Source organism: Pseudorasbora parva, chromosome 9 (genome assembly GCF_024679245.1).
Source record: "Pseudorasbora parva isolate DD20220531a chromosome 9, ASM2467924v1, whole genome shotgun sequence".
In the NCBI taxonomy this organism is placed as follows: Eukaryota; Metazoa; Chordata; class Actinopteri; order Cypriniformes; family Gobionidae; genus Pseudorasbora; species Pseudorasbora parva.
In genome coordinates this window covers 15,263,447-15,290,871 of record NC_090180.1, presented here as the reverse complement: position 1 = coordinate 15,290,871, position 27,425 = coordinate 15,263,447, and the positions used below count along the sequence as shown (strand labels likewise).

General features: G+C 37.6%; 2 protein-coding genes across 2 annotated transcripts in view; one reads left to right on the top strand and one right to left on the bottom strand.

The window, feature by feature from the left end:
- Positions 1–973: 973 nt before the first annotated feature.
- On the top strand, positions 974–10,196 carry rpl5a (ribosomal protein L5a). The gene is made up of 8 exons (XM_067454079.1): positions 974–1,108; positions 1,542–1,611; positions 3,629–3,744; positions 3,851–3,985; positions 4,070–4,272; positions 9,076–9,253; positions 9,609–9,697; positions 10,031–10,196. Exons 1-8 carry the CDS (start codon positions 1,106–1,108, stop codon positions 10,128–10,130), a joined length of 894 nt encoding a protein of 297 aa, XP_067310180.1. The 5' UTR covers positions 974–1,105; the 3' UTR covers positions 10,131–10,196.
- Positions 10,197–10,343: 147 nt separating this feature from the next.
- The window catches only part of dipk1aa (divergent protein kinase domain 1Aa), a 28,501-nt gene continuing 11,419 nt past the window's right edge, over positions 10,344–27,425 (bottom strand). The window contains exons 2-5 of the mRNA XM_067454076.1: positions 19,005–19,139; positions 16,413–16,520; positions 12,641–12,817; positions 10,344–12,246 (exon numbers count right to left, since the gene is read on the bottom strand). Of these exons, the coding sequence (XP_067310177.1) occupies positions 11,434–12,246; positions 12,641–12,817; positions 16,413–16,520; positions 19,005–19,139 (1,233 nt within the window). The 3' untranslated portion in view covers positions 10,344–11,433. The remainder of the gene's footprint in view (positions 12,247–12,640; positions 12,818–16,412; positions 16,521–19,004; positions 19,140–27,425) is intronic.

Genomic DNA, 27,425 nt, shown 5'->3' with positions numbered 1-27,425 from the left:
ATATATATATATATATATATATATATATATATATATTAGCGACTGATACTAGAAGTTGCAGCCTTTAGCCTCCTTGTTAGAGCGTCCAACTCTTATGCCGGCAGACCTGGGTTCGAGTCCCAATCCGAACAGTAGGGGTTATATAAATTTCTTAAATATATACATGGATCTGTGTGTATTTATATATACATAATAATTATATACAGTACACACACATATATTATGTAAACACAAACCTTTATTTTGGATGCGATTATTCACGATTAATCACTTGCCAAGCATTAATTATAACATAACTTTCAACACAATCAAATAATATATCTAATATGATAAAACGTTGTGTTACCCCACATACGCATGAGTGGAGGAAGCGGAAGGGCTGGTCTGCAGAATAATAAAAGCTCTGCGAAATCCAGGCGTCATCAAGATAAACCTTTGTTTTGAATAAGCCAACTCTAGCGGCAAAAAAATACATATTGCAGCTTTAATCAAAAAATCTTTATTTATTTAGTAGGCCTAAATCTTTTAATTTGACATTAAAGACACTTTATAAAAGTGTACACAGTAAAAGTGTAAAGAAACATGGTAGTGAAAGTGGACTCCATAGGCAGCGTTTTTTTCCATTAATATTATGATACTAAAATACTGTTTTATACTTTTAAGATATGATGTACACTACAAGTGCCCATTCAACAAAGTTCAAAGTTAAGCACGCTTCTTTTTCACAGGGGCAGTCACTCTATTTCACTTGAGCTTATTAAAATGGGAAAAACTATTTTAATTGCCCATAACCCGATTCAGTATCTTATTTGATTCTTAGATTATTCTCATTTGATCCTATAATGAACGATTTGTTAATTTGTTCAAATCATTGAAATTACAAATAACTTTGGGATTTTGTAATGATAGAATTTAAAACAAATGAATTGCTTTCCCACTAGCATAAGACCTCCAGGACGCTAGGGGCGCACGCACTTCTGTCTCCGCGTGTTTTGTTTATCCGGTCGCAGCGCACCATGAGCTTCCTTTTCTCAGTGCAGCGGGAGCAGTATCGGAGTCTGAAGACTTCAGTCTCCCTACCTAAAGGAGAACAAACGATTACAAAATGGTCAGTAAATCACCCAAATACAATGTTCTACTCATTACATTCCCTCACCAGCTATGTCACCTCGATTTCCATGAAAGATGACCTCTTGAAGAAACGGGATGGTATTAGATTCAATCGGTCTGTCCAGTCGCCGTGTCAACGTCAGTGGCACATTTCCCTCGAAAAACTAAAATAATTATGTTGACACCGTAAATTAAAAGAAATAAGCATTTCCCTATCATATATAGTTTGTATGTGTGTGTGTGTGTTTGCCCTGGTTAAATCTCTTTTATTCGGTTTAGCGTTGTCCTGTTTAACTTACTGTCACTTGTGGAAATGCATCACCTGATCATGACCAGATGTAGCCAACCGTGTCATTAAGATGACTGCTTTACAAATGTCTGCTGTCCTGCGTGTCAACAGTTCAACTTGCAAATAAAGCTGTTTGTTGCAGGGCTTCGTTAAGGTGATTAAGAACAAGGCGTATTTCAAGAGATACCAGGTCAAGTTCAGGAGGAGGCGAGGTATGTGTTTCCTTACCTAAGTTAAATGTTGCCAGTTGTCACAATGAACGGACCTGAATTTATTTCAGATGGTCAACAAGGTTGTTTCATGTGGCTAAAACTAGTGGTCAACCAATATATTGGTGGTGCAGGGTGGCCTAATATCTCATCACACTATTTAATTTAAACACATTTCATAATTGCTTAAATTAAGTATTTACGTATCTCGACATTTACGCTTGTCTTGGACAAGTGGAGTTTTTATTTATTTAAATAACTACGAAATAACCTAAATGTGAAAATTCTGCATTCGTTTAGTGTAAGTGGCGATTGATGGTAAATACTGAGTACTGATGGTTATAAGTTTGCACGCTCGCGCAGCTCCATGTGAAATGTAAACAAATGTGCGCAGCTCAAAGAAATTGAGTAACATCCTGCAGTAAAAATTCATTTAATATAAAGTTTTTATATTTATAACGTATGATACAGTTAAACAACATCACACGACCAAGAGTGCTGAATACCATCACGACTGAAAATGTGACAACGATTTCATGACTGCTCAATAAACAAGTATCTCATATTATGTCACTTAAAATGTAGATGTATTATTGACTGTTTTTGTTCAGCTTTCGCAGCGAAAATAGTTCCAAGACCACAGCTCACTCACAGCATTACTTAGCTTTCTAAACGAATCAGTTGAGTCACTGACCCATTCAAAAACAACTGCCTCATTCCTAAACGAATCGTTTGAATAAATAACTCAATGACTCTCATTAAGACAGTCACCTGCCAACACCTACTGGCAGTTTAGCCAGTTTTCATGTTTAAAAGTATTATTCTTTCACAAATTTCTTATTCGTAAATTATTTTTATTTTTTTAAAACAATCTCAACATTATTTAGTGCAGTTGTAATTTTTCAGTGTAAATTATTTAATTTGATTGGTAACAGCCTCATAGTGTCTTATTATTCAAATTATATATATATATGCTTCATCTTTCGTTTTGAATTCCAAAATTTTATCAATATATTTAAAACGATTAGGGGGGAAAAATCCCTTTATAAAGATTAAAATATTATAAATATGTTAAAGCTTAATGAACAGTGATGAGTATTCAGAATATTAAAAAAAAATTCTAGGCAAGCAAATGTTTTACTTGGACTAGTGAATGACCAATTTGAATAGGAAAACTTCAAAAAGATAACAAAAGAATTGTCATCATTAAATCCGATCAGAACATTGTGACATAAACGTGTACATCGATCCGATTTATTTAGCGTTTATTTAAATGCTACATTCGGATTCATCAAGCAAAAAGTGTCCATGTAAACATAGATAATGACACTCAAAACTGTCCTGTAACTATGGCTAACATTATAACAACATCATTTCTTGGTTCTGCGAAACTGCAAAACCAATGGAGCTCACAAATGGAGCAGAAACAACGCTACTGATTCCAGGCCTTCCCACATAGTTCTCTTTAGTGCTGGAAAGCTTTTCTAATATTAATGTGGGTCCTAAAGCTCTTGTCTGATCATAAGCCTTCTCTTTCCAATGATTTTATCTTTTGTATCGTCTTAATGAATTAAAATCTCCCTCTAGCTCACTCTCTCTAATCCATGATCATACGCCCTCAAGTGCTGATTGGCTACAAATTTGTTGTGGTGCTCCTGACCAACTTTCCAACAGTTTTTTTTTTTTTTAAATCGCTTCCTGCACCTTTAAAGTTTGTCCTTGATGATATATCAGTTGACCACTAAAACTCCTCTAAGGGCCGGTTTCACACAGAACATGTTTTTGCTTTGAAAAACGCGAGACAGGCAGTGGAATGAGGAAAAATTCAATTTTTTAAACACAGTTTTTAAAAGTTGTACTTTTAACTTGAACGCCGTGTCAAATAATATATCCCGTCATTGTGTGTTAACACACAAAAACAATGAAAAAGCAGTGCAGTGGAACACATTCTGTGTGAACGACCCTAAAATCAGCTTGGGATGAATTTTCTACAGTTGTCTAACATGATTGATCATTTCAGAGGGAAAAACTGACTACTTTGCCCGCAAACGCCTTGTCATCCAAGACAAGAACAAGTACAACACACCGAAGTACAGGATGATCGTTCGACTCTCCAACAGGGATATTGTTTGCCAGGTATTAACCACCACCATGACCTCTTTGCCTTCACTTTTGAAATATTGTTAATTACCGTTGGGCTACTGAGTGTTTTGGGATGATCTTGTGTCTGTCTCTCTGTCAGATCGCATATGCCAAAATTGAAGGCGACGCGATCGTCTGCGCTGCTTACTCTCACGAGTTGCCAAAGTATGGCATTGCTGTTGGACTGACAAACTACGCTGCCGCCTACTGCACCGGTTTGCTGTGTGCACGCAGGGTAAATGCCTTTATTATTAATGAAGGTCTAGTATTGTTCAAATCTTGGAAAATGAATTTACTCAGATTTGTTTTCTGCTTACAGCTGCTGAATAAGTTTGGTCTGGATAAGGTCTACGAAGGCCAGGTTGAGGTGACTGGTGACGAGTTTAATGTGGAAAGCATTGATGGCCAGCCAGGGGCATTTACGTGCTACCTGGACGCTGGGCTCGCCAGAACCACCACAGGGAATAAGGTGTTTGGAGCTCTCAAAGGAGCAGTGGACGGAGGACTGTCTATCCCTCACAGGTCAGTGCATGCAGGCTTTTTTTTTTGTTTTTTGTAAAGCTAAGACAATTGACGGTGATTTAGCTGTTTCGGATGCACGAAGGCTTTTTGATGTGCTTTCAAAAAGTCTTTATGAAAGCATTAAATATCCTTCAAAATAAATAAAGTATTGTCTGTATGCGGACAAAATCCAAGAATTTCAATAGAAATTCACATAACTGAGAATTTTGTGAGGGCAAACAGATTTCCCTTTGCAAATGTCCACACGTCCACTCTGTCATATCCAACATGTTGTTACACGACTGTAGCAACTGTGAGCGGTCTCTGCGTGTGTTTTTTGATGGGTGGCAACCAGCATTATGGTGCAATACCCCAAACTACTGAACGATGTCAGTCCCTGAGAAACTCTCTGCACATCCCAGCATTCATTGGATTGATTTTTAATAACTTTAATGTACCTCAAGTCTGCACAAATCAATAGAAAAATACAAGTATCAGATCAGCACTCTGTGTATCAATATTCAATGACTTGGGTCAGGGGCACAAAAAAATTTGATCGGGGCATCCCTAATAATTACAGTATTATTTTTTATGCTATGGCAGTTTTTGTGCATTTGTATTGTACTAAATGTCTTTATGCTACTGTTTTTGATAGAGATGCTCCGATCAGCATTTTTGGGGCAGATTACCGATCACCAAGATCATGATCTGCCGATTGCCAATCACTACCGATCACAGAATGGCAGGGGAATGGGAATCTTTTATATATAATCTTGCAGAGTTTGCACCATTTGTAGGAATTAAACTAACTCTAAATTAACTGGATTGAGAGAAAAACTGTAGAAATAGGCTAGATTCAAGATCTTGAAGAACCACCAAGTGTTTATTTAAAAAAAAAAAAAAAGAGATAACTTAAGGTTACTGTAGGTCATCTTTCCCAAATAAAGCAGAGTAAAATAAAATTATTTCAAACAGAGGGGTTAGGCAGACCAACACACATCAGATCAGCTTAATGGGATGTAGCCTCCTAAAACACTGATTACATTTAATAATTGGCAGCTATATGTAAAACTTGTTACACCAAAACTGGCAACTACATCAGATCCAAAAAATAAAATAATGCAAGCTACCGTATGCCAATGCCATCCTTCCTAAATAATAAGGGTGCTCTGATCAGGTTTTTGGAGCCGATCGCTGATCACGGGAAGCAGTATCTGCCAATCTAATCACAGATACAGACCTATTTGAAGCCTTCTTTTTATCATATAGAATTATTTATAGGGAATTTTACAGACATTCATTCAGGGAATTGGTTGTTTCTGAAAATGGGGGAATTCCCTCCTTATAGATGACTCTTATATATTATCTCACCTAAATCTTTGATTATGCAGTGCATTTTTGTTTAAGACATTTTTTCAGCTAGGTCTAACATTAGTGTGAGGTAAGAAATACTAAAGAAATTTTAATACAAAATCAAATGTAAATTAATATTGGTCTTCCCTGAATAAATTAGATTAATCCTTACAAAAGTTGCAAAAGCTAGTCATTACAAAAAACAAAAACAAAAAAGTTAGTCCTTACAAAGTTGCAAAAGTTAGCCATTTAAGAGCAGTGAGTTTCATTAAGATTCATCAAATAACAAGACGAATAGAAACTGAGAGACAGCAGCAGTTTATTCGACTGCTTTCACTTTAAGAGCGAATACAGGGATACGGTTATGCAGTTAGACAAATGTTAACGTTCACTCGCGAGTCATGACAGGCAGGGGTTTATGTGCATTCTCGTCAAGACGGTAATTTAGTATATATATTGTGTGTATTTGACCATTGCAGTGCAATTTGTAGGCTACTCGCAAGCTTTTTGTGAGATGGGCTGTGTGTGTCAGGTGTGTGTGTGTTAGATCACTAGTGGGTCGTGGATCATTTTATAGGGGGTCGCAAGACTTTCTATGTATTCTCCTATTTTCGAATGTTGAATCATTATTGCCGTAACTTTCTAACGCTAATTCTAAACTGTCCTATCACAATACTGTATCACTGCCGCAAACGGCTCTTATTAAATAAGGTCCTACTCTCTTTACGTGTTTTACCCCGATGCTTGATAACGACAGCGTGCTCAAGATGCCAGAATTCCTTCTGGATTTAAACCACACACGAATATCCAGAACTCGCAGATCGCGCAATGCAGTTTCTCTTGCCATTCAGCGCCACCTATCTTTGTGAGTCGGGATTTTCAACAGTGACTGCAATGAAAACAAAAAGCAGGAATAGACTGACAACATCTAATTTGAGTTCAACACTACGAGTGGCCCTTTCCCCAATTCCACCGCGTCTGGATATCAACGTTTCAGAGCGGCAGTCTCAAATGTCACATTAATGTGAGGAAAAAGAAATAAATCAGTTTGCCTCATAGTCTAATTAAAACCTAATTATTGAAAAAAATGTGTTTTCGTGAAATTAATGGTAAAACTTTACAATATGGTTCATGACATGAATTAATAATGAACTGCACTTTCAATATTTACTAAGGTATTATTCAAATCTTGTTAACATTAGTTAATGCACTGTGAACTAACTTAAACCATGAACAGCTGAATTTTTATAAACTAGCCTAGGTCTAAAATGTATGTTATTTATTTCCAGCCTTAGTGGGTCGTATGACTGGCATACAAAAAAAAGTGTGTCGCAGTAGGCAAAAAGTTGAGAAACCCTGTGTTAGATTACGGTCTCTTGGAGAGCGTGTGAGTGCTGAGTGAACACTGGCATTATTTAAAAATAAATGCAAATGATAAACTTTAGTGACGATGCGACACTGCCTCGATTGTGCAAGTGGCAAATCCTGTGTCAACTGTGCAGCTCGATTTTAGTTGCAGATGCTATGCGCTGATGTGAAGCCATTTGAGCACTTTGAGAGCGAGAGAGAGAGAGAGAGCATGAGCACGCGGTGATTCACTCGCTCTGTTTGTGAACTTAAGTCTCACAGAAAGTTTTCAAATGACTTTGTAAGTTATTAAAAGCAGAATATGAATTGTACCTTACCCTCAGCATTTTAATTATTTTACCCCCGCCTGAAAGAGAATGAGACTGCCGCTGCATGTCATGCCCTAGCTCTCACGACAGGCGTGCGTCTTTGTATCATCAGCATGTGATCGGTTTATGAGATCTGCCTTTTTAGAGACCGCCGATCAATCATTCCAAAACGATTATCGGCCGATTGAGATCGGTTGCCCATCGATCGGAGCACCCCTAGTTTTTGATAACAAACGCCATAAACAATAGTTATTTTTACCTTGGTAGTGAGGTGCAATGTGTGGTTTAAACGTGATCTAAATGCCATGGAAGACCAAATTTTACCCTACAAAATGAGGTTGTTACAATTTTTACAGATGTCACCCTTTCATATAAATCCAAACAGCCATGCTTGAATTGTTTTTTTGCCCATCTTGTGTACAGATACTTTTCATAGACTTACTTTTATTTGAGAAAATCTGTTTATAATAGGCTATTAGGTTTTGACACACTCTGGGGGCGGGGTTTAACTAGTCGTTACGAAATGTCTGTTTGCCTGTGCGCATATTAAGCAATTTGTGCAGACTCGGGGTGGAAACAATGCAACAGGAGCATGTTGGAGGCTTGGTCTGAATGTGTAACATATCTGATTTTGTATGCATAAAGGATTTATTTTGCTACCCATTTGGTTTCAATTTCTATTAGCTCTTAAGCATGTTTTTAATCCCTAGCAATGAACTTGTTTGTATCTTTTAATTTAATTTGAAAATCGATATGTGTACAATGTTATCTCTGTTTTAATGTTTTAATCGAGTAATGATTTATAAAAAAGAAAACTAAAACAAGTGTGAAATAAATGTTAAAAGCAGGAATAAGAGAGCTGCGCTCTCTCTCACTCTCACTCTCACTCTCACACTCACACGCACACTCACACTCTCGCTGAGAAAGGCGTCAGATAGGCCTCCATTGGCATTCAGTAAAATCACAAAAAATGCCTTAATGTACTAATACAGTGAAATTTAAAGATCAAATTCAGTACATAGCTTATAATGATGCATACTATATACAGGCAAGCAGATGAGCCCAGAATATGAATGCAACATGCTAAATAGTTATGCTTGTCTTTATAATGGTGTTCTATGGGAAAATTCTTTACGGAAAACTGTTGCGTTCATATTCAGGGTCCATCTGCTAGCCTGTATCGTGTGCTTTATCCATAAGATGTATACTGAATTTGATCTTTTAATATCAATGTCTCACAACATTAGTAAATGTTAAAAATGACTGGCAGTCAATGGAGGAAAGTCTGGTTTTGCTCTCCAGGTGGGCATTCCTGTAAGGGTGTGACGCCACATGAAAACTCATTTTGTCGATATCATCAACCATATACACAGTAATCTGTGCACTGAAAGTCATGTTTGGTTTACATTAAATAAATGCTTATTTGCTGAATGTTAACAGTATATAAAATGTATTGTAGTGTTTGACTTTGCTACTAATAATAAAAAGTCAAATGCTATAATACTTTTTCATGTACTGTTCTCAATTTCTTACAAAGCACTTTAAAAAAGTGGGAGCTTGTGTGTTAAATTTTGGCTTATCAGTTGACCACTGTTTCAAAAGACTTTAAATAAATCATCAGACTTTTTCCCCCTAAATCAGGCATTCTGTGCAGGCAGCTCACTTGTTTTTGAACTTTTCTTTGTGATGCCACATATAATGTCACAATTTCCATCCAATTTTGTGAAGTATGCTGTAAAGTTGAATGTCCCATATTTATTGATGGGATTATTGACATTGTAACTTTGTTCTTCAGCACTAAACGGTTCCCGGGCTACGACACTGAAAGTAAGGAGTTTAATGCAGAGGTTCACAGAAAGCACATCCTGGGCCAGAACGTATCAGAGTACATGAGCTATCTAATGGAGGAGGACGAGGACCAGTACAAGAAGCAGTTCTCCCGCTTCATCAAGAACGGCGTAGCACCTGATTCTGTAAGAAAGCACTTTGCTGAATCACTTTACTGCTAACTTTTTTCTTTTGGATTTGAATAGATCACACATTTGGGGTCATTACCTTTAAGCATTGTAAACATTTTGTTGGTTCTGTTTTACTTTGATGATGATCTCAGATTATGAGGAGCGTGAGGGTACAGATTAATGAGCATTTTAAGATGGGATACAGGGAAAGTGTCATTATGTTGAAGAGATATAGTATCATTAGTAGATTAACAAGTTTGTGACAAAAAGCTGGTGGCTCAATGCATTTCTTTATTTGAAATTATATTTATTGTAAATAGTGTGCTTTTACTTATACCCGTCTCATTATGTGATTATCTGGTTCCTGCAGGTTGAAGAGATGTACAAAAAAGCTCATGCTTCCATCCGTGAGAACCCAGTTCATGAGAAGAAGCCTAAGAAAGAGGTCAAGAAGAAGAGGTGCGTTCACATGCTTTTTATTTTCTTTAGGAATTTCATAGGGCTGCTCTTAGGATTATTGTCATAAAGTTGGATAGTGTTGACATCATTGTTCATCAATATCTGTATAAATGTTAATTGCCGTTTGACATGTTGCTATAAAAACAAATGTTTGTTGCATTGACTCAGATGAAGGGTTGAGTTTTCAGTCTTGCCATAAGATCTCCAGTGTTATGCTTAATATAATGCAAATATGCTTGGAATATACTTGGAACAGAGTTGTATGTTAAATGTTTATATTTCCTGTCTTAAGCAGATACGTTTTTCTCATCACTGATGGATATTGTGTTGTAGGTGGAACCGTGCCAAACTCACTTTGGCCCAGAGGAAGGATCGTGTGGCCCAGAAAAAGGCCAGCTTCCTCCGGGCTCAGGAGGCTGCTGAAGAGGACTGAAGAGATGAACTGTCAACTGCTCCAAAGAAAGTGTGCACCTTTTCCAAATAAATCATTTGGAAAGAATATAGTGTGTTTGTGGTCTTTGGTACAATAGAACATAAGACAATATAGATTTGACAATGAAGATTGATTCAGGAGATTTTTTTAAACACTTTTAATGTGCAAATTCATGCAATCAAATCTTATTAAAATCTCAATTTAACTCAATCAGCAGCAGTGCGATTTATGAATACATAATGTACAATCTGAAACATCCCACTGAAAAATGGTTGATGAAAAAACAAAGCACCTTTATCTCTTCATTCATTAGTACATCAAGAATCATAGGATCTCATTTTTACCATATCAAGATGATTTTCACAAGACATGCCTTAGGAGTATAAACGGGGAACCCAACAAACTAAAATTATTAGAAATATGAATTCTGTGAACTTAAATAGTTGAGAGGCTTCAGCATGATTCACGAAACTCATTCTTGTAAACATTTGGATCAGTAACACTTTACAATAAGATTACATTTGTTAATATTATGTATCAAACTAAATTACTGCATTTATTAATCTAGGTTAATGTTAATTCATAAATATTGTTCAATGGTAATGTATGTTTGTAATGCATTATTTATACAACTTGAAATGTGTTCATATATTTATAACTTAACATTAACTTGGATTAACATATGCTTTATGAATAGTGTTTATTGTTTATTCATGTCACCTACTTGTTATCAAATTGAACCTTATAGTTTGTAAAGTGTTACCTTCAGGACAAGTGTGTGATGCAATCTGTAGTACAAGAAATGAGGCATTTTCACAAAAAAGCATCAAACTAAAGAAAAAGCACACTCACTGGCAACATGCATATCAAGGCATTGGACTGTGTCCATTTCAAAATGGCTCTTTTTGCTGTGCTCATGTGACAAACATTACAATACAAGACACGCAACCACTGTCGGTGGTGAGTGCATTCAATAATTTTAACATCCAACAATGGATGCAAAGTTAGCGTCTTTTTCTCCTTCATAACAGGAAGGAATTGTAAAATTAACATGATCACTGATCAATCGTGTATGACAAAGCATGAAGACATGAACACTAGACAGACATGAACGTTACGCTAAAGTTGAGCCTGAGCAAAAAGTCCTCAGATTTAATTCTACCTCTTTCTAAAGAGAACATTAGTATCAAAGCAGCACTGAATATTGCCATAAGCATTTTTTTTTTCCTACCAGCATTGTAATCTCCAGCCAGATTTGCAATGGCCTGAAGTGCTTCAGAAGACACCAGCGCATTTCTTTTCTTCAGGAGTCATTGGTGTGCGAGATCTGTTTCCACAGCAGGGTCTTGAGGTTGTTGAGAATTAGCGAGTGCTCCATTTCCATCTGCTCAGCTGAACCTTTGAGAGCCATGCAGGCGTACAGCTGCTTCTCCAGCTCTTCCTGTATATGGTACGGAGCTCCTCGTAGGAGGTAATCCTTCATTGATTCGCAGGCCCTAGCCAGGTTGGGCTGAGCCACCTCGGCCATGCACCGGTGTTCTGCGCGGTCGCAAGAAGTCCTACAGTCAACGCCGTACACGCAGTCCTCGTCGTCCTCGCAACGCTGGAGGATCATGGCCTGTTTGAAGGCCTCCTCTGCAACTACGCGCCGCCCATCCACCAGTCTGAGGTCGTGACGATCGGTATAACCGAAAGTACTGGCTCTCATGTCACACATTAAGAAGCTCCCAAATGTGCCATGGAAGATGTCTTCTATAAGTTCCAGCAATCCGATAAAGATTTTGGCCTTGCGGGGCCAGGAAGGTGTGAACCACTGGTCCATGCTTTGCCGCATGCCTGAAGGAATCCATACTTCCATAGGCCACGGCAGACTGATGCCATAGAGCGGAGCGTGAGGAACCCGCTCCACCACATACAGGTCCCCGCAGAAGCCCAACAGTCTAGGCGTGTGCTCTCGGTCTTGGAGCACCACTGCCAGGAGAACCTCGTTGAGCTGCAGCAGAGCCCAAGCAGACTTGGCCTCGGGGAGAGAAATGTGGCCATCTTTATTCCCGTCCGCCACTGTAAGAATCAGGCTTACCAAACTGGAGAGGTTGGCTTGCTCTCCAACTTTTGCCTGTAGGAACAAAACAAGGAATTGACTAATTTTATGATTTCCTACAAATCCTTTAATTGATGTCAACTGATTGCAGTGAAAAAAGAAATGCCAAAGCCTACAAGGGTGTTTTCATACTAGAACTTTTCTCTCACATTGGGTCAGTTTTATTGTGTTCTGTGGTAAAAAATAAATAAATAAATAAATATAATTTAATATTTCATGACTCTTGCCACTAGATGACCCTATAGCTCTATATGGAGCTGTTCCGCTGGTTCCTAAAGTCAGTTCTTGAGTTTATCTCTTCAGTATGCAGTCATATACACATGTAAACATTATAAAATAATTTTTTGGTAAAGATTTCTCATTTTTGCAGACAGCAACAATGCAGACAGCATTTAAAAAGTATCCAAACCTTCAAATGACTGGCAACCATCTCTTTGAACTTCTCTACAGAGGTTCCTCTAGTGGGTTTGTCAAAGAGTGCGATCTCTTTCTTTGGCTCCAGTTCCTCTCCTAGCTCATAGTGCAGGACGTCACTCAGCTGACACTTTATAATGCCGTCCAGGTCACCCCAGCTGCCTGTATAGACCTAAGAGAAGGGAATGAACACAGTTAACATGACAGTACTGCGATGTATGTGGTTTTAAGACAGATGTTTCCAAATTGGCTCCTGCAGGGCCTCCTTCCTGCAGAGTTTAGCTTCAGCACTAGCCTGACAAGACAGACCCACATCAAGATGTTTGGTTTGGAAACTCACCATTGACAGAGCTCAATCTGAGGGGCGGGATAAATGGTTGTCTTTCAAACTCCCTCTGCATGGCGTGCACGCAATTGGATAGCACAACAACCAACCAGAGCAATGAAGGTGAAGCAGAGCTAGTTGAAAGATTCAACATTCGCCATATCCGGTCGGCAAAACTCAGAACACATCTTCCCTTTTTAAGAATGACTTCAGTTCCGTTCTGTTCTTTTCTCAGAGAAAAGCTTTACTCCAAGTCTTCCAGAATCACAGTCAAAGCTGAATCGAAAGACTGGCGTTTGCCAGTTTTCTGTGTTTACTAGAAGCACGCAAGCGCAACTCGGCCGTCATTATATTAAGCCCGCCTACCGACTCTATACACGATGTGACTGAGAGTTTGGCGTTTACAGCTCAGAAGTGTATTGAGAGTTGCTAGACGACACTCGCAGCAGATTAGATTTGCTGCCGCTAGGGTGCGTCTAGATTTCTAGGCTAGAATTATTCTGAATAAGGCTGGGCGATATGACGAAATATATCGTCTGGACGATAGAAAATGTCTATCGTTTTACATAAGGCTCTATCGCTTACGCCACGATAAGGCGTTTATGGCAGAATTTTGCGTCAAGATGCACCTCACGCCACGGCATGCCCATGCACGCTGCAATACATAAACAAACGTTGAGGAAGACGGTAGTAGACGCGGTTCAGACCAGGGTAATTCTCAGAGTAATTATGCCAGAGTGGTGGCATAAGCGCTCAAATCAATCTTCAGACACAGACGCTGCAACGGGCACCATATAGCCATATATTGAAATATTTTAATGGCAGGTGTAGGGATGGCGAAAACTAAACATTTTCTTGACCGACCACCGAGCCTCATTAGCCGGTTGAAACCGGTTAACCGATTAGTTTAAAATATGCTGCGCTATTTGAAATAACAGCCGCGAGCCGCGCTCCCTCTGTCTCTCTCTCGCTCTCTCACTCACACACACACGCGCTGCCGCCTCCCTTCCACTCACGTCACTTTTTTTAAATCCCCCACAGCGCGAAACACGAGTCCCGCAAACGCGCCGCAGAGGAGCTTGTTTGTAATCAGAGGACAAATGGCTCCTTAGTTTCGAAATGGTTTGGGTACAAGGTGATCGCGTTGAAAATAAAGGCATTTGTCCAGCGTTAGAAGCTCATTTGAATCATCGCCGCGGCTCATTTAAGAAAATGACAGCTCCGAAGAGAGGCCGCTTTAGTTCGAGGTAGTGCTAACAATAATATAGAAAGACGATCAACACCTTATGTTACCACTGAAATGAAGATGTAATATATTTCCAAATGTAAGCCCATCTTAAGCGAAATGCACCCTTCATACTGTCGTCTGCCCTGACTCTAACCTCAAGTGTTTACTTTTTGCTAACCTTGTGAGCGCGCAAACCCAAACGCTGTGACCTCGCTTCAAATGTTTTTATTGGTTTATTAAGTACAAACAGGCGAGTTATGAAAAATTGAGTGCGAGGGATATGTTCAATCACATAAAAAGATTTTGGAATGAGACGGCCAACTGTAGTAGCGTTTAGTCCACTGTCTATAATAGCCTAATTTAGAGATCACTTTTTTATTTATTTTAACCGACAACTTTGATTGGTTAACGTTGATACGGTCAGCCATCGGTCAAACGGTCATCGGTTAACATCCCTAGGCAGGTGTTAACTTTACCAACAGTCTTGCTTTAAAAAAAGGTTCTAAATAAAATAAAAATGTAGTCCATACTACCTTTATTTGTTTTGTATATCTTTTCAAACTGCATTTCCACATTGCAATTTTGTATAGACTATTCATAAACTGAATTAACAGAAAAATTGCTATATCGTTATGTATATCGTTATCGGGATATCAAATGAGCTATATCGGGATATGAAATTTTGGCCATATCGCCCAGCCCTAATTCTGAATAATGTGGGACATCTTCTTCCTACTTCTATTCTATCAAGTGCTTTATTGCCGGAAAGAACCCGGAATTATTTTGACACCACGTTTATTCTTGCCCATTCATTAGGAATATCTTATTAAAGGCAAAATTATATTTAGCGCCCCATTCATTGACAACCATATAAACAACTAGGGAGCTTGCATACGATTCTGGAATTTTGGTCAAACACAAGCTATTTGTATAAAACATACAAGCTTCAAAGGATTGTTCATACATGTGCACTACTTTAATGATAAGACAAGGCGAATATATAAATAATAATGACAACAATACCAAATCAGCAGCAATCATTCTCCCCACCAGCATGTTTAAAGTTTATGGTCAGCCCAACTCGGGAACTCTGGTATCAAAATTATGCCTGCACTTTCCAGTGGTAAGTATGACTTGAGTGGGCGTCCATGTCCAGTTTTTTTTCCACTAAGTAAGTCATATGTGCTTTAATTCAGAAAGCACATCAAGGCAGAATTAGTGCTAGACTGCTGGAAAGTAGCATGAGCAGTACTCCAGGAGCAGGACTGGATCCCCTATTTTAGGAACTAAGGTGAGTGTGGCATGCACATTATTCTGGATACATTTATTTTAGAAAAATTTAGGTTTTGGCCTTTTGTCCACACTGTGATGCCATTTTTGTCCAGTGAAAATATATATTTTTAAAAGAATCTCTCCAAAGTAGATGCATTTGAAAACGGAGGTATTTGAAAACAATGACACGTATTTAGCCATGTGACGCATATTGTGCCCATATATTTATATGGTTGTACTGGCTTTATTGTGCGTGCTACTCACTTTCAGTGTTGCTAAAGATAAATGTTAGTTAATCTTGATATCATATTTCTGCATCTAAAAACGTGTGGAAAACGTTGGCCGTGCTGCTTTCCCCTTTCCAAAATGCTCTCTCTGATGAAGAGGAAGTTTCAGCAAAGGTAAGATAAATGGATTTCCAGCACAAAGCTACTAGATTAATTTATGGCGAAGAGAAAAAAACCCGCCCTGTACCGAAATGATCCACTGTTCCTCCACCTAGGCTGCTTGCAGCATTCTGAAAAGCTAAGATCCAAGCCTGGAAAAAACGAGTGTCACAAGGTCACAACGCATGAGTGTCGCAATGCAGTCGTTCTAGATTTTAAGCACACTTGTCGCACATCTACGTTTTAAATGTTTTACTTGAGTATGCAAAAGATGTGGCATGTGAACGGCTCCTGAGACCATATATAGAATGCCGATTGAGTGCAACTTAATAAAGTGATAGTGCCATAATAATAGCGCAAGAATCTGATCCTGTCTGGTTTCTCAGTATCACCTCAGTGAGCTTTTATGATGATTTAAGCATGCACAGCAAAGCGATTTAAGCTATTTTCAGAAGTTTCAGTGTGGACGAGAAACTTTTGGAAAATGCATGAAATGAAAGAACACTTTTTTCAAACATATACAGATTAATGTGGACGTAGCCTTATTGTGTCATACCTGATTGTTTGGCTTGGTGGAGAGGCACCTTCCAAAGTACAGTGAGCTTTCTTCACACAGGCTGCTACAGGCAGAGCCATCAATAACACCTTTGCTGTATTTGTCACACTGTTGGAAAAAGTAAGTGTAAGTGACATTACGTCGAACGTGTGGAAGCATTTCAGTTGTGTAATGGCTTAAATACAGGAGAAAGATATTCACTACATGACCATAAGGTGGAGCTGGAGGTAATATATATATTTCACCCAAAATTCAAAGTTGCCATAATTTACTCACCCTTATAAATCAAACCCACAGATGTTTTGAAGAAATGTTAAGTTGCTCTTTTCAATACAATGGTAGTGGATGCTGAGCAGGGGCTTTCATGCTTCAAAAAAGGCCACAAAAGTACCATATGACTTATGTTCTATATTCTAAAAGTCTTATGCAAACATACAATAGCTTTGTGTGTTGGATACAAAAAAACTCTTGTCTTTCACTATAGCTCTCTAATATCAAGCACATGCACATATTCAAATATGGTGACCAATCACATGACCAGCAAGATCAGTGTCTTCATATTTTTGCACCAAACTTAAAGGGTTAGTTCAACCAAAAATGAAAATGATTTCATTAATTACTCACCCCCATGTCGTTGGACACCCGTAACACCTTCGTTCATCTTCGGAACACAAATGAAGATATTTTTGTTGAAAGCTGATGGCTGTGAAAGGCTTCAGAAAGGCCTCCATTGGCATTCAGTATATTTCCACTGACCCACTCACAAGACCCATAAAAGGCACTAAAGTCTTCGTTACAAAGTCCATCTCACTACAGTGGCTGTACAATAATTTTACAAAGCAACGAGAATAGTTTTTGTGTGCAAAATAATGACTTCATCCGCCAAGTTATTAGGCTTGTTTGAGATTAGCAAAATCTGCGCAGAACCGGTCACCGGTGATCAACGAGAGATGCATGCCGGTTAGAAATGTGTCCGAGGGCTGTCTGATGTCTTTATCTCTTGCGATGGCAAGGCGGATCTGTCGAATTCTGCAGTCGAGCGCAGTTGCTCTCCACCGACTGCGCTGGCCGAAAGCATGATGGGAAACGACTTGCTGGCGACACAGCTTAATGCTCATTGGTTTAAACAACCGTGATGTATAGTTCTTTTTTTTTTAATATTTGATTTTAAAACTCTGATTTCATGTTTTTATGTGAATAAATCATGTGTGAATATTCTTGAACAGTGCGATCTCTCTGTGGGTTATGTGATTGTTGTCATATTTATAAAAATATATAAAAACATGTATGTAATTAAAGTAAAAATGCTTGATAAACAGGTCTTTCGAATGGAAATAAATAACAAAAACTTTGGTTGTCTTGATCATAATATTTATTTTCATATAAAAGCAACTGAACCTTAATTACATCCAGTTTATCAGCAACAAAGCGCACGAGTGTGAATCCCGCGATCTCCGCAACTGATCTCGCAGGTGTCTGATCCACTAAGAAATGAGAGAACTGTCCGGCTTGCCTGCACTTTTTTTACTCCTCCCCTCACTGCAGCCGCCTTGTCTCGCCTTTTTTTTCAGGCGAGGCAAGGCGCATCTCAAACAAGCCTATTGTCTTCCGTGTAGGTCTCTGACGTAAACTCATCTGGAACTTACGTGATAGCGGCGCACCTCCTCTTCTGGGTCATGTATTCGCTATGATTCGAACGGTGGAGCTGCGTCATATTCTCACGCATGCGTCGAGTTCACGTTAATAATTTGGTTAAGTCGTTATTTAGATTTTTGTGAGCACAATAACTATTTTCGTTGCATTGTAAAATTATTGTACAGCCACTGTAGTGAGATGGACTTTGTAATGTCGTCTTTAGTGCGTTTTATGGGTCTTGTGAGTGGGTCAGTGGGAATGTACTAAATGCCAATGGAGGCCTTTCTGAAGCCGTTCACAGCCATCAGATTTCAACAAAAATATCTTCATTTGTGTTCCGAAGATGAACGAAGGTCTTACGGGTGAGAACGACATGAGGGTGAGTAATTAATAGTAATTAATAAAATTTTTGGCTGAACTAACCCTTTAAATATGTGCATGAGATTCAAGAGCTAAATATGGAAAGATTTTCAGTGAATAAATTATTCATCATTAAATATCCGTCCATTTCTCACACAAAGCTACTGTATGATTTATTTAGATTCTGTTAAATGTATTTTTTGTTTCCCATGGAAGACTGTAAAAAATGCATTTAGAACATCTCCTTTAATGTCACTCTGCTCTTATTAGGGATGCGCTTATATTAAAACAATTACTATTTTCGGTTTTGGCCAATAATCAATAAGAAACTAAAATGAACCATTTATAAATGCAACAAGTGAATTTAGGCATTGTACAGTATGAAAAACTTATTTTGAGATTTGCTAAAGAATATATGTAACAATTTTAAATTATTAATGTTTTAAAAGATTAAGTGAGTGTTGGATTATGGCAAAGGTAATCTAAATAAGAGAAATGATCTGCACAGGTTAATATCCAATAATGATCAAGATGTATCAGACTACACAGCCAAGTGAAACTGAAATGAATGCAACTGTCAGAGAGGGTCGTACTCACAATGATGCTCTTGCATTCTCGTCCTCTGCACAGCTCAGTGTAAGTAGAGTACTGCACATACACAACCCAACTGCCCACAAATACAGCAAGCCATGTGAGAAAGAGATACTTTACTCGGGTATAGGACAGGCGAGCCTGAGAAAAAAGAAGAAGAAAGTAAACAGAAGCCTGGGTCTTGTGAACTTTAAGATGAATAAATAAGCTCAAATCCTGACTGAAAACAAGAAGTCAAATATTTGCTTGTAGTTTGTTACTCTATTAAATTTGAAATTTAAAAAACTAAAAAAAGAGGCTGAATAATCACATCAATACAAGTCATACAGCAAGCTACATTGCCAACAGAAAACTTCCTGTAAGATGCTGGTAACACTTTATTTTGACGGTCCCTTTTGAACATCCTGTTGACTAAAAGTAACTCTACAACTACATGTCAACTACAGCACTATTCACACGGGATTAGTATTATCTAGGGACATCAGTGATTTAGAAAGGACTCCCCCACATCGGAGTTTTTCGTGGCACATTCGCACGGGATAAGCAAAGCCTGTGATTTTACTCGAATTTACTTACCTCCCGGATATGATGTCAAGACTTGTAAATGTTTTTTTGTTATAGATATAGATGTATGAAATCATAAACAGTCGTATGTGTCTATATTGGATATGATCCTTTGAAAAACATTTATACTTTTTTTATTATCATCTCGACATTTTTTGATAATTTGTGTTATTTTGCTGCATTAGCTATACGCAGCACAGGGTGGCTTTATTTGAAACGCTGAAATAAATTTACACACACAAAAAAGAAATAATACAAGAACAAACTGCAAAAATATAGCACAAATAAATACAATAGAATAATTAAACAAATTAAATAAACACAGGTGGGTCTAACAGTAGTTTTCAGGTAAGAAATATACAGAAATGAAATATCCATCCATCCATCCATTCAATAAGCAAAGCCTGTGATTTTACTCGAATGTACTTACCTCCCGGATATGATGTCAAGACTTGTAAATGTTTTTTTGTTATAGATATAGATGTATGAAATCATAAACAGTCGTATGTGTCTATATTGTTTTGATAGTTTTATAGTGATGAAAATAATTGTGTTCAGTTAGACTACAGACGCTTCAATTAAAAACTGAACTGAGCACAGACAGCAGGAATCAGATTTAATTTATCCCGAGTGAGAAGCTGACAATACGGTGGAAGATTCAGTTTCAAAGCTAAATGTAAAAGTGCACATTTAAAGGGATAGTTCACTTTGAAATTAAATTTTGATATGTTTAGCTTATGGGCAACCGAGATGTAGGAGTATTTGTTTCCCCAGTAGTTTCAATTTTGATCATTTTAGGTCAAACCGTTCTTGTCTGTGCCTCACATAATGTAGGTCTATGGTCACCACCTCAAAGAGCATACACAGAGAAGTCCAAATTAAACAATCCCCCATCGTAAATACACACTAATGGCCTAAGACGAAACGAGCCGTTTGTGTGAGAAAACGAACAGTACACCACCACGTCCGACTGATCCGAGGGCGCGCTTGTGTTTTCTGTGGTGTACAAGAGGTAAAAACGATATAAATACTGTTCGTTTTCTCACACAAACGGCTCGTTTCGTCTTAGGCCATTAGTGTGTACTTACGATGGGGGATTGTTTAATTTGGATTTCTTTGTGTATGCTCTTTGAGGTGGTGACCATAGACCTGCATTATGTGAGGCACAGACAAGAACGGTTTGACCTAAAATGATCAAAATTGAAACTACTGGGGAAACAAATACTCCTACATCTCGGATGCCCGTAAGCTAAAAAAAAAAAAAAAAAAATTCACATCAAAATTTAATTTCAAAGTGAACTATCCCTTTAAGCGAGCTTATCATTGTAATGTTCTGTTATGTTTTTCATTAAGAATAGTATTGATATTAATATTAAACACAACATTCAAGCAATTTGCTCCCAAATTGGTACTCATTCTAAAGTGAAAGTATCTGTGCGGGAATTCATAACGGTGCGCATTATGAATGCACGATCCGCCTAAACCTGACCAAATCACAGAGATGTCGATTCGCACGGGACCTCAATTATCACAGGACCTCGATGTTCTGTAATATGGTAGGTAATTTGCGGGGTAATTTTTACTTTACAAATTACAGAGACGTGGCCGATTTGCACGGGATTAAGACCACAGACATTATTACAAATCACCAGAGGTCCCCAGATAATACTAGTCCCGTGTGAATAGGGCTTAACTCTCATTTGAGTATTAGTAGACTGTCTGCTTAATATGATGCTCCTCCAGCAGATATTCTACTGACTAAGTAACTTTGCAACTACATGTCAATTTATTCTAATCCTAACCCTACCAGTCTACGAATACTCTACTAACACTCTAATGAGACTTAGTAGACATGTAGGTGCAACTTGCCTACTTAATAGTCAACAGAAAGTGTTAAAGGGACATTCAGAACCAAGTCAAACCACATGCCCGAAGAAAAACCACCAAGCACAAAGCACTTGTTTTCTGACTACCAGCCAATGGGTCATGAAATAAGTACAGCCACAATGTGATCGCACTTAAAACAAGAATGGCCAATACTCAGCTAATACATTAAGTCCCTATGACAGACACCCTAGAGCAGGGCTATTCAAATCTTACCCTGAAGGGCCAATGCAGTGCAGAGTTTAGCTCCAACCATAATCAAGCACACCTGAACTTGCTAATCAATGTCTTCAAGATCATTAGAAAATCACAGGTGGGTGTGTTTGATCAGGGTTGGAGCTAAACTCTGCACCGCATTGGCCCTTCAGGGTAAGATTTGAATAGCCCTGCCCTAGAGGGTGTTTTTGTTGGTTCTTTTGCACACAAGGGCTTTGAACTACAAAAAAAGAACTGCATTAAGCTCTTTGAACCATGGAAGTGAAAAGGCTGTGGTTACGGTCACCACAGTTTTACCATGTCCCTTTGGGCATCACGTTTTCTGTCAGTGGTGTGTACATTATTAACTATATTATTTGCATATAGTAGTAGAGTAGAGCATATAGTAGAGCTATATAATGGGTCAAAATAATTATTAAATTACATTATGAATCTTCAGATCAAGTATGAAGAATAAACACCAACAGTTATACTCATGTTGTTCTTTTATTTGTTAATTAAAAACATTGTTGCAAATGGCCAGATACTGGCGTAGGTGTTTATGGGCTCTATTTTCATGTGTGTGTTAGGTACGAGGCTACATATACTAAGGCTGTGTACTACACATTATGCAATTTTCATGCCAGGGTGGGCCTGGGTGAAAGTACTTGCAAAATCTGTGGGTGTATACATACAAATTGTGGGTGTATGTACTGAAGGTCCATGCAAATCAAGTGGCGCACAGCTTAATTTGACGTCTATTCTCGGCATAAAGTCTAAACTCTGTCTGTGCATTTGCTATTTGGAGATTCTTCCAGCAACTGCTATTAAAGCACGTCTGGATTTGCAGTGAAAGTATTACAGAAAATTACGGTTCATACTTTACCACGATCCAAGACATACTGCTCTTAAAAAAAAAAAAAAGAGCATGCCTAAATACGAGAAATTAATTGCTTAATTTTACCAGCACGGCATCCCTTACTCAACTAATGGTGTGACTTTGGGATGGGAATACCTGTGGACCAATGATATTACTTTTGCAATTCTGTTTGGTGCTTCTAGTGGAAATTATTGCACACTTCAGCTTTAGGAATTTGACTCATAAAGTAGTAGAAGACACATTATGTGGGCTTGAGGTACTGCTTCTGTAATACAACAGCAAGCTTTTTTTCTTTTCTTTCATAACTCAGAAATCCCAGTTACTCTTTAAACGAGAAAACTAATGAAGCTGGAAGGTGAATACTGGTTTCCTTCAGACATGATTACAGGTTAGTTTCCCAGCAGGACTTGAAGGTCTTTGAAAGTCCAAATTAGATTTGTCTGAAATGTACTCCCTTGTGACTCGTATATCATTCAGCCTCACATAAATACTCTCACATGATGATTGGAAATCCAGAAAAGTCCTCACATCACTTCAAGCAAGGACATTTAAACATGGCAATTTCTATTTTGATAAGACAGTTTGAGACAGGAAGCAGATGCTGCATGAAAAAACTGATTTGTGATGTGATTGAAAAGCAAAGAAAAATCTCCAGGTTTGCTGTGCATAAATTCTGATTACATATATGACAATAAAACAATAATAAGAATTATTATTAAATAATATTATATTGTATTTTACTAAATAAAATATTAAACAATACATATACCTAATATACCTATTAGGGGTGTAACGATATTTCGTTAAACGATATATCACGATATAAAAATATGACGATATGTATCGTTGATGGAAACGATATGATTTGCGATATAGAGTTTTCATCCAAGGTTCAACTTGCTGTAGTAGGCCTATTTATAAGGTATAATTCACCCAAACACAAATGAACAAATGTAGGCTACCACAAATGTAAACTCATCATGTCATCATGTACTGACCATCATGTCATTTTTTTAATTTAACTTCCAAACAAGATATTCTTTATGAAACCTGAGGGATTTATGTAGCCTACCTCCGTTTTTAAAGTCCATTCCTCTCAAACTTAAAAGATGCAAAGAATGTCATAAAGGCATGTAAAAATAACTAATAATGTGTCTAATCCAAATCTTCTGAAGTCTTCAAGTCTTCTGAAGAAACACAATGGCTTTATGTGATGAATATATTTAACATGACGCACATACTGTAGTAAACACAAACGTTCAAATGATTGCGTGACGGGCGAAAACAACATGAGAGGGAGTAAATGCAGAATTAAAATTCTTGGATGAACTAAACGTTTACAGTTTGAGAGCGGTCATTCTGACGAGTTTTCTGACGAGCTTTCTTGGAATATTTGTGGGTCCTTATAATAATACAAATAATAATATAAAATAATAGAAAAGTACAAAAAAACAACAACGTTATTTCGGCTTAAAATATCAGGATACATATCGTATCGTGAGTTCAGTATCGAGATATACATCTCATCGTGACACGAGTATATCGTTACACCCCTAATACCTATAATAATCTTTTAGAGTAAAAAATTCAGCATTTCTAACTTGATGCTTGAAGGATATGATCCTTTGAAAAACATTTATACTTTTTTATTATCATCTCGACATTTTTTGATAATTTGTGTTATTTTGCTGCATTAGCTATACGCAGCACAGGGTGGCTTTATTTGAAACGCTGAAATAAATTTACACACACAAAAAACAAATAATACAATAACAAATAGACAAACTGCAAAAATACAGCACAAATAAATACAATAGAATAATGAAACAAATTAAATAAACACAGGTGGGTCTAATAGTAGTTTTCAGGTAAGAAATATACAGAAATGAAATATCCATCCATCCATCCATTATCTTACGCTTATCCAGGGCCAGATTGCAGGGGACACAGTCTAAGCAGAGACCCCCAGAGCAAATTTCCAATCATTTTTCAATCATATGCGCTAAAGTTAGGGGGTGTTTAGCCACACTTGAAATGCTGGTGTCAGAGAGTTATACTCACGGAACACTGTAGTTATTCACAATCACGAAAGTTCATTAAAAGAGTTTTTAAGCCTTTCGTTTCGGGTTAAACATTTCATTCGCGTGCACTGTTTAATGCTTATGCACTGTTTTGCGTTGAGTGGGCGCACTAAAAGCCTGTCAAACACATGTGATTACTGGACTAATTAGTCTTACTGCGCAAACACAAACAAGGTTAACATATATAAACACAGTCGTTAATGTCTAAAGTGAAAGTAAAATTGTGTGTCTGTATGAAATGTGAGCCCGTCTTGTATTGACAGCACCACAGCCTAGTTAACATATTGTATATTAAAGACTATGTAGTTTTCATTTTAGCCTACATTCATTCAATTTCATTCTTACATGCTACTGTACATCTCTGAGCTGCCACTGTAAATCTTTATAGCCTATATTTATTTTATATTAAACAATACACTAGGAATGTGTACAATGTTTTTTAAGTAGAGTTAAGTTTAAGTGAGGATTTTCAGGTCTTTTAAGTAAAATAAAGAAAAGGTATAAAAGGTATATCTCTCCTTAACCTCTTTCTGTTCCTATCCCCTAAGAATAGGATAGCAAAAAAAAAACGAACTGAAAACCATGGTTAAAAACCTGAGGTATGTATTGAACCGTGGACTAACTGTATTGTTGCATCCCTACTAGTACAATTTATTGCCTAGGCCTACATACAAACGAAGGCCAGTGACGTCATCTATGTTTACACTATTGGTTAACGGATGTCACACTATGACCCGTGTGTTCACTTCGTCTTATACTCTCATTCACTGTCAGAGTCAACGGTTCGCGCTTGGTAATGATGGCTGCGACTGCAGTAAACAAAATGCTTGCGGTCGGTCACCATTCAAAGTCATACGAGTTCGGCACCATAATACATCGAAGGATCCTTTGTTCCTGCAATAATGGTGAGTTTGGTGAAATGGTAATGGTGAATTCTTGAGTAGCAGAGCAGGTTTTTTGATTTAAAGCTAGCATGCATAATCGACTAGCTTTCCTGTTAACGTTAGAAGCTAACTTCAATAGTGTATGAGATGCAAAATTTTAAGATATACTTGTGAAATACGTCTGTATGAGCCTACATTTTTGCACACATTATTTAAAATTATTAATGCTCATTTCCAAGGAGTAGGCGATACATGGAGTTGTGCTATAGGCTTACAATGACAGCTAGCTGCTGGTTTGGAACCTGTTCTTAATGAAAGCACCTGTAATTCATGCAATAAACATGTTTTTGACAAAGATTTCAATTTGTTTGTGGTCTATATAGCCTGCATCAAAATGAGGTTTGCAATTATGCGGTCAGAAGGCACGGATTGAAGACACAGTCAGTGACATCACGATATGCTAATTTGTTTAAATTCATACCGACATAATCACCATCACCAAAATTTTACTTTTTTGTTTTTACATTGAAACTTGAAAAAAAAAAATAGACCTACCGACCCTTTTTTTTTACTGTTACTGCAAACCAAAATATTTTTAAGGATGGCCTAATGTGTATGTTTGACCATTTAAGAGCAATAAGCCACAAAAAAATAACTACATTTGGTACAAGGTGTTTCAGAGGTTTATGAGAGCCACTTATAGATCAGTGGTTTGCACACTTGTGAGTGTGAAACTTGCTCGAATGTGAAGAATTCCATGCAATACTAGCACTGTTCAACTGGAGTGAATGAGACGAGTGAGTGAAAAGAGACAGGTGTGTGTCAAACTGTCAACTCACTGTTGTAGAGGAGAGTGAGAACAGGCAGCTGGAATACTGCAGAAAAGGAGTATTGGAATGGTTTCAGATATATCAGTAGATATTGATATTTTTGACAACACTAGTCTCAGGTCAATAAATCAAACCTTGCTTACTCAAGGTTTTAAAAATGTGAAGGTTAATCAACCCAGAATTTGTTCATAGTAAAAGCAAAAATCACTGTCACAATTGTAAAATCACTCCTCAAGAGGGCATACCTATGAAGTAAACTAACTCAGAGTTGCTATGGCTAGTTTTGCTACTTACATAGCCTGAAAGTAAACTCTCTTTTTGAAACTCAAAGTTGAGGTTATCTATTTATTCATAAACTTACACAGGAATGTCACATAACCTGCATTCTACAATACCCCCCAGTAATACCACACAAAGAACAGTTTTCTCCTTTTTAAGAGAGCCAACGGCAAAAGTATGCAATTAAATAAAGTTCAGACACTTTGGAAGCCTCCCTTCCCCCACCCTTTGTTTTAAACAACCATCCCTTTACAAACATCCTGTTACATGGCTGAAAAATATTAAAAGTTGCTACATAGCTTCAAATCCTTTTGAAAAGAAGCAATCATCTCCAGCTTATGAGCTTGTCATGAACAAAAGTAGTCCAGGAAATTCTCCAAGAAAAACTCCATCCAGATGTGTGTGATCATGAGATGTGAATGTGGGGCAATAAACTGAGGAAAACGCCAGATTCTCTGCACAAATGTCTAAATGGAGCTTGTTTGAGACTAGGCTCCTTGCTGCCAAATCACGCTAGTCTGTGTTTTATGGAACAGATAGGTCACTGAGGACTATGAGGTTGGTGTCCAAGTATCTGCAACCAGCCCAAACCTCCACATTACTTGTATAACATTTCCTCTCAACATTCGCAAGCACTATTCAGTAGGGATGGGTATCGTTAAGATTTTAACGGTATTACTACTCTTACCGATACTGCTTATCGGTCCGGTACTTTAACGGTATTCTTATCGGTACTTTTTGAGATTTTATATATATATATATATATATATATATATATAAATATATATATATATATATATATATATATATATATATATATATATAGAGAG